The 6605-nt window shown below is 66.1% G+C and overlaps 1 protein-coding gene across 1 annotated transcript; it reads left to right on the forward strand.

The window, feature by feature from the left end:
• The first annotated feature begins 2347 nt into the window (after positions 1-2347).
• On the forward strand, positions 2348-6067 carry SLC16A13 (solute carrier family 16 member 13). The gene is made up of 4 exons (XM_087777856.1): positions 2348-2582; positions 3612-3755; positions 4407-5147; positions 5849-6067. Exons 1-4 carry the CDS (start codon positions 2417-2419, stop codon positions 6043-6045), a joined length of 1248 nt encoding a protein of 415 aa, XP_087633982.1. The 5' UTR covers positions 2348-2416; the 3' UTR covers positions 6046-6067.
• The last annotated feature ends 538 nt before the right edge of the window (positions 6068-6605 follow it).

Consider the following 6605-nt stretch of genomic DNA (forward strand, 5'->3'; position numbering starts at 1 on the left):
AGGTAGGGACCGGCCCCGGAGCCTGGCACCCCTCTGTCCCCCCCCCCCCCCCCGGGTGCCCTATCCCAGATCCCCGGGGTCCCGCTCCCGGATTTGGGGTCCTTATCCCAGATTCGGGGTCCTTATCCTGGATTCAGGGTCCCCTTATCCCAGATTTGGGGTCCCCTATCCTGGATTCTGGTCCCCTATCCCGGATTCCGAGTCCTTATCCCGGATTTGGGGTCCCCTATCCCGGATTTGGGGTCCCCTCTCCCAGATTCGGGGTCCCCTCTCCCAGATTCTGGGTCCCTTATCCTGGATTCAGGGTCCCCTTATCCCAGAGTTGGGGTCCCCTATCCTGGATTCTGGTCCCCTATCCCAGATTTGGGGTCACTTATCCCGGATTTGGGGTCCCCTATCCCAGATTCTGGGTCCCTTATCCTGGATTCTGGGCCCCTATCCCGGATTCGGGGTCCCCTTATCCCGGATTCTGGGCTATTATCCCAGATTCAGGGTCCCCTATCCCGGATTTATGGTCCCCTATCCCAGATCTGGGGTCCCCTTATCCCAGATTTGGGGTCCCCTCTCCCGGATTCGGGGTCCCCTATCCCAGATTTGGGGTCCTTATCCCAGGTTCTGGGCCCCTATCCTGGATTCTGGGCCCTTATCCCAGATTTGGGGTCCCCTATCCTGGATTTGGGGTCCACTCTCCCAGATTCTGGGCACTTATCCCAGATTCTGGGTCCCCTATGCCGGATTCGGGGCCCTTATCCCAGATTTGGGGTTCCCTATCCCAGATTCTGGGCCTCTATCCCGGATTTGGGGTCCCTTTATCCCAGATTTGAGGTCCCCTCTCCCGGATTCTGGGTTCCCTCTCCCGGATATTGGGTCCTTATCCCAGATTCGGGGTCCTTATCCTGGATTTGGGGTCCTTATCCCAGATTCTGGGCCCCTATCCCAGATCCCTGGGTCCCCTCTCCTGGATTCTGGGCCCTTATCCCAGATTTGGGGACCCCTTATCCCAGATTTGGGGTCCCCTATCCTGGATTCTGGGTTCTCTATCCCGGATATTGGGTCCTTATCCCAGATTTGGGGTCCCCTATCCCGGATTCTGGGCTCTTATCCCGGATTCGGGGTCTCCTTATCCCAGATTTGGGCTCCCCTATCCCGGATTTGGGGCCCTTATCCTGGATTTGGGGTCCCCCTATCCCAGATTCGGGGTCCCCTATCCCGGATTCTGGGCCCTTATCCCGGATTCTGGGCCCCTATCCCAGATTCGGGGTCCCCTATCCTGGATTTGGGGTCACTTATCCCGGATTTGGGGCCCTTATCCCGGATTTGGGGTCCCCTATCCCGGATTCTGGGCCCTTATCCTGGATTTGGGGCCCTTATCCTGGATTTGGGGTCCCTTTATCCCAGATTCCAGGGCCCCTATCCCAGATTCTGGGCCCCTATCCCGGATTCTGGACCCTTATCCCAGATTTGAGGTCCCCTATCCCGGATTCAGGGTCCCCTATCCCGGATTTGGGGTCTCTTTATCCCAGATTTGGGGGCCCCTATCCCGGATTCTGGGTCCCTATGCCGGATTCGGGGCCCTTATCCCGGATTTGAGGTCCCCTATCCCAGATTCCAGGTCCCCTATCCCGGATTTGGGGCCCCTATCCCGGATTCCAGGTCCCCTATCCCAGATTTGGGGGCCCCTATCCCGGATTCGGGGTCCCCTATCCCGGATTTGGGGCCCCTATCCCAGATTTGGGGGCCCCTATCCCGGATTCGGGGTCCCTTTATCCCGGATTCGGGGGCCCTTTCCCAGACCCCTCCTCCCTCTTTTCCAGGCTCCTGCCCCGCCCCCCTGGACCCCGGCTCCCCTCCCCGGACGCCCGGCTGCCCTTGACCCCCTGTGACCCCTTGACCCCTTGTGACCCCTTGACCCCCTGTGACCTCCCCCCGACCCCCGGGGTCCCCAAACTCCCATAACCCCCGGATGCCCGGGTGCCCCTGACCCCATGTGACCCCCTGACCCCTGTGACCCCCTGACCCCTGGGGTCCCCCCGCCTCCCTGTGACCCCCTGACCCCCGTGACCCCTTGAACCCCTGGGTCCCCTTGACCCCCAATAACCCCCTGACCCCTGTGACCCCTTGACCCCCGGGTGCCCCTGCCCCCCCAACCCCCTTGACCCCCAGTAACCCCTTGACCCCCAATAACCCCCTGACCCCTGTGACCCCTTGACCCCGGGTGCCCCTGCCCCCCCCAGCCCCCTTGACCCCCAGTAACCCCATGACCCCTGGGTCCCCTGTGACCCTTTGACCCCCAACAACCCCCTGCCCCCCGTCTCCCCCAGACCCCGGGGTTCCCTTGCCCCCCTGTGACCCCTTGCCCCCCGTGACCCTTTGCCCCCCGTGACCCCTTGACCCCCCCGTGACCCCTTGACCCCCGATGGGGTGGGCGGTGCTGGGCGGGGCCTTCCTGCAGGCGGCGCTGGTGGCGGGGGGGGTGCGGGCGCTGGGGCTCTGCCTCCGGCCGCTGGGGGGCGCCCTCGGCGCGCGGGCGGGGGCGGTGGCCTGGGTGGGCTCCGCCCCCTTGGCAGCGCTCCAGCTGGGGGGTGAGCGCGGACTGGGGGGGCACTGGGAGCACTGGGAGCGGGGGAGGGCCCCTGTCCAGCCCTCCGGGGGCCCCATCCTGCCAGTATGGGGCATTGGGAGGGCACTGGGGACACTGGGAGGGCTGGGAGGGCCCCTTGACATCCTTCTGGGGTCCCCATCCCACCAGTAAGGGGCACTGGGGGGCACTGGGAGCACTGGGAGGGCCCCTGTCCATCCCTCCGGGGTCCCCATCCCACCAGTATGGGGTACTGGGGGGCACTGGGGGGCACTGGGGGGCACTGGGAGCACTGGGAGCGGGGGAGGGCTCCTGTCCAGCCCTCCGGGGGCCCCGTCCCACCAGTATGGGGTACTGGGAGGCACTGGGAGGGTGCCTTGACATCCCCCTGGGGTCCCAATCAGACCAGTATGAGGTACTGGCAGCACTGGGAGGGCTGGGAGGGCCCCTCAGCATCCCTCTGGGGTCCCCATCCCACCAGTAAGGGGCACTGGGGGGCACTGGGAGCACTGGGAGGGCCCCTGTCCATCCCTCCGGGGTCCCCATCCCACCAATATGGGGTACTGAGGGGCACTGGGGGGCACTGGGAGCACTGGGAGGGACCCTCAACATCCCTCTGGGGTCCCAATCAGACCAATATGGGGCACTGGGAGGGCTGGGAGTGCCCCTGTCCGTCCCTCTGAGGTCCCAATCCCACCAGTATGAGGTACTGGGGGGCACTGGAGGGCACTGGGAGCACTGGGAGGGCCCCTCGACATCCCTCCAGGGTCCCCATCCCACCAGTAAGGGGCACTGGGGGGGCACTGGGAGCACTGGGATCCCCCTCACCTACCACCTGGGGTCTTAATTACACCACTAAGGGAGGTTGGGGATTACTGGGGAGCACTGGGATTGCCTCTAGCCATCCCTCCGGGGTCCCAATCCCACCAGTAAGGGGCTCTGGGATCACTGGGACACCCCCCCCCCCCCAATCCATCCCCTGGCTCCCAGTCCCCCCAGTAAGCAGCCCCTGGGGGCCCCCCCCTCGTTGCAGGGCCCCTGGGCAGCGCCCTGAGCACCCGCTTCGGCGCCCGCCCCGTGGCCATGGTTGGGGGGCTCCTCGCGGGCCTGGGGCTCCTCCTGGGGGCCTTCGCCACCCACATGACCCACCTCTACCTCAGCGTGGGGTTACTGGCCGGTACGGAGCGGGGGCTGCTGGGAAACGGGGCGCCGGGGGGTTGGGTCACCTAGAACGCGGGGGGGTCGTGGGGTGGGGTGCGAGAGGGGTTGGGTCACCGAGAACGCGGGGGGGTCGTGGGGTGGGGTGCGAGAGGGGTTGGGTCACCTAGAACGCGGGGGGGTCGTGGGGTGGGGTGCGAGAGGGGTTGGGTCACCGAGAACGCGGGGGGGTCGTGGGGTGGGGTGCGAGAGGGGTTGGGTCACCTAGAACGCGGGGGGTGATTGGGTGGGGGGTGGGGTGCAAGGGAGCATGGGTCATCTAGAACATCCTGCGGCATTGGGTGGCCTGGACCTCTCTGGGCCATTGGGTGGCCTTAGACAGCCCCATGCCATTGGACAACCTAGAACCCCCCAGACCATTGGATGACTTAGAGCACTGTGGGCTGTTGGGTGACCTAGAACCCCCCAGACCATTGGGTGACCTAGAGCACCCTGGGGTGTTGGGTGACCTAGAACACCCCCCCCCCAACCATCGGGTGACCTAGAGCACCCTGGGCTGTTGGGTGACCTAGAACCCCCCCGACCATTGGACAGACAGCCCAAGGCCATTGGCCGCCACCCCACCCCATTGGCCAGCCACGCCCACAGGGTGCCCCGCCTCTCCCCGTAGGCCTGGGCTGGGCATTGGTCTTCACGCCCTCACTGGGGACCGTGGGCCGCTGCTTCCCGGCACGGCGGGCGTTGGCCACCGGCCTGGTGGTGTCGGGTGCCAGCATCTCGGGGCTGGCCCTGGGGCCACTGGTCCCGCTGCTACTGGACACCTACGGCTGGCGGGGGGCCCTGCTCCTCCTGGCTGCCATCTCCTTCAACTTGGTGGCCGCCGGTGCTCTTCTCCGGCCCCTGCCTGTCCCCAGCGAGTCCCCGGGGCCACCACAGGACCAACCGGGGCTAGTCCGGCTACTGCGCCACGGCCCCTTCCTCCGCTACGCCTTGGCCTTCGTGCTGGTGGACGCCGGCTACTACGTGCCCTTTGTCCACGGGGAGGCCCACGCCCATGAGGTGGGCTGCGACGACCACCGCGCCGGGCTGGTGATGGCGGCGATGGCGGCGGTCGATGGGGGAGGCCGGGTTGCCGCCGGCTGGTTGGCCACCCGGCCGGCCACCCCCCTGCTCCGTCACCTCTTCGCCTGGGCCGTGTTGACGGGGTTGGCGTTGCTGCTTCTGCCTTTGGGGACCTCCTTCGGGGGTCTCCTGACCTTGGCCTTGGCCTACGGGTTCTGCGCCGGAGCCGTCGTGCCCCTCCAGTTCGCCGGCGTGGCCGAGGTGGTCGGTGCCGGGCGGTTGGTCCACGCCATCGGCCTCATGCAGATGTTCGAGAGCTTCGGGTCGCTGCTGGGGGCACCCTTCGCCGGTACGACGGTGACCCGGCACAGCACCGGGGGGGTTGCTGGGAGGGTTGGGTGACCTAGAACCGGTCACGGGGGGGCACCTGGAGCCTGGTTGTGGGGGTCACGTTTCCCATTCTCATGGCCCAACGGGTGATCAATGGCTCGTGGGGGGGTTGGGTGACCTAGAACCGGTCACGGGGGGCACCTGGGACTGCTCCTGGGCCTCTTTTCCCACCGTCTTCGACCAAAAATGGCCCCAAGAGCCCCCGGTGGCATGGGGGGACCTTGGCCGTGCTGCAGGTTCTCGATAACCCAAGAGGATTGGGGTTCCCTTTGGAACCCAGGCATGTTCCGGGTGCCCCGACCCACGTGCTCCCGCTCCCCCAACCCTTGGGTCCCCCCGACAGTGTCCGGGGAAGTTCTAGGTGGGGTTCTAGGTGCCCCAACCCACACGTTCCTTGTTCCCCAACCCCTGGGTCCCCCCGACAGTGTCCAGGCAGGTTCTAGGTGGGGTTCTAGGTGCCCCAACCCACACGTTCCTTGTTCCCCAACCCCTGGGTCCCCCCGACAGTGTCCAGGCAGGTTCTAGGTGGGGTTCTAGGTGCCCCAACCCACACGTTCCTTGTTCCCCAACCCTTTGCCCCGCCCCAGGTGGTCTCTGGGCTGGTTCGGGGTGGGGGGGGGGGGTTGGGGTTCCAGGTGCCCCAACGCTGCCGTATTTTAGGTTGGCTGCGGGACGTGACCGGGAACTTCACCATCTCCTTCCTCGCTGCCGGTGCCTTCCTCCTGGCCGGGAGCCTCCTCATCCTCACCCTCCCCGGCTTCTTCCGCACTTCCCAGGGTGCCGGCAGCAAAGAGGGGGGTCCCGCCCCGGCCCCCGCTGGCCCTGAGACCCCCCGGTTCCCCCCCGAGCTACTCTAGAACCCAACCACGTAAAACCCTCTGCCCCCCCCAAAGCTCGGCCCGGGCTCTCGTCCTTCCTCCGGCACCCAAGGGTGGGGAGGGGGGAGGGTGGGGGTCACCCTGGAGGGGGGAGGGGGGGGGGTGTCACCCAAGGTGTTCTAGGTGAGGCATTGGGTGACCCAACCAGGAGCCATTTTGGGCGAAAGATTGGGGGGAGGGGTGTCAGTTCTAGGTACCCCAACCAGGGCCCAGTTGGGGGGGGGGGGAGTTCTAGGTAGCCCAATGGGGGCTCTTTTTGGGGGGTTGGTTCTAGATGACCCAACTGGGGCCCATTTTGGGTGCCACATGGTGGGGGTCAGGTCCAGGTAACCCACCCAGGGCCCATTTTGGGGGGGGGGGGGGGGGCTTGGTTCTAGGGAACCCAATTGGAGCTCATTGTAGGTAGCAGATTTGAGGGGGTCGGTTCTAGATGACCCAACCGTTTTGGGGGGCTCGGTTCGTAGCAGATTTGAGGGGGTGGGTTCTAGGTGACCCAACCGTCTTGGGGGGCTCGGTTCTAGGTGACCCAATTGGGGCCC

This window comes from Nipponia nippon, unplaced genomic scaffold (genome assembly GCF_047370975.1).
Source record: "Nipponia nippon isolate SJK-2023a ecotype South Korea unplaced genomic scaffold, ASM4737097v1 scaffold_41, whole genome shotgun sequence".
Taxonomy (NCBI): domain Eukaryota; kingdom Metazoa; phylum Chordata; class Aves; order Pelecaniformes; family Threskiornithidae; genus Nipponia; species Nipponia nippon.

Bases quoted from the DNA above. Each gene is read 5' to 3' on its own strand.
- SLC16A13 (XM_087777856.1), top strand. From the start codon at position 2,417: ATGGGGTGGGCGGTGCTGGGCGGGGCCTTCCTGCAGGCGGCGCTGGTG. The intron at 3,756-4,406 runs GTACGGAGCGGG...CTCTCCCCGTAG, and splicing joins CAGCGTGGGGTTACTGGCCG to GCCTGGGCTGGGCATTGGTC. The intron at 5,148-5,848 runs GTACGACGGTGA...GCCGTATTTTAG, and splicing joins GCTGGGGGCACCCTTCGCCG to GTTGGCTGCGGGACGTGACC.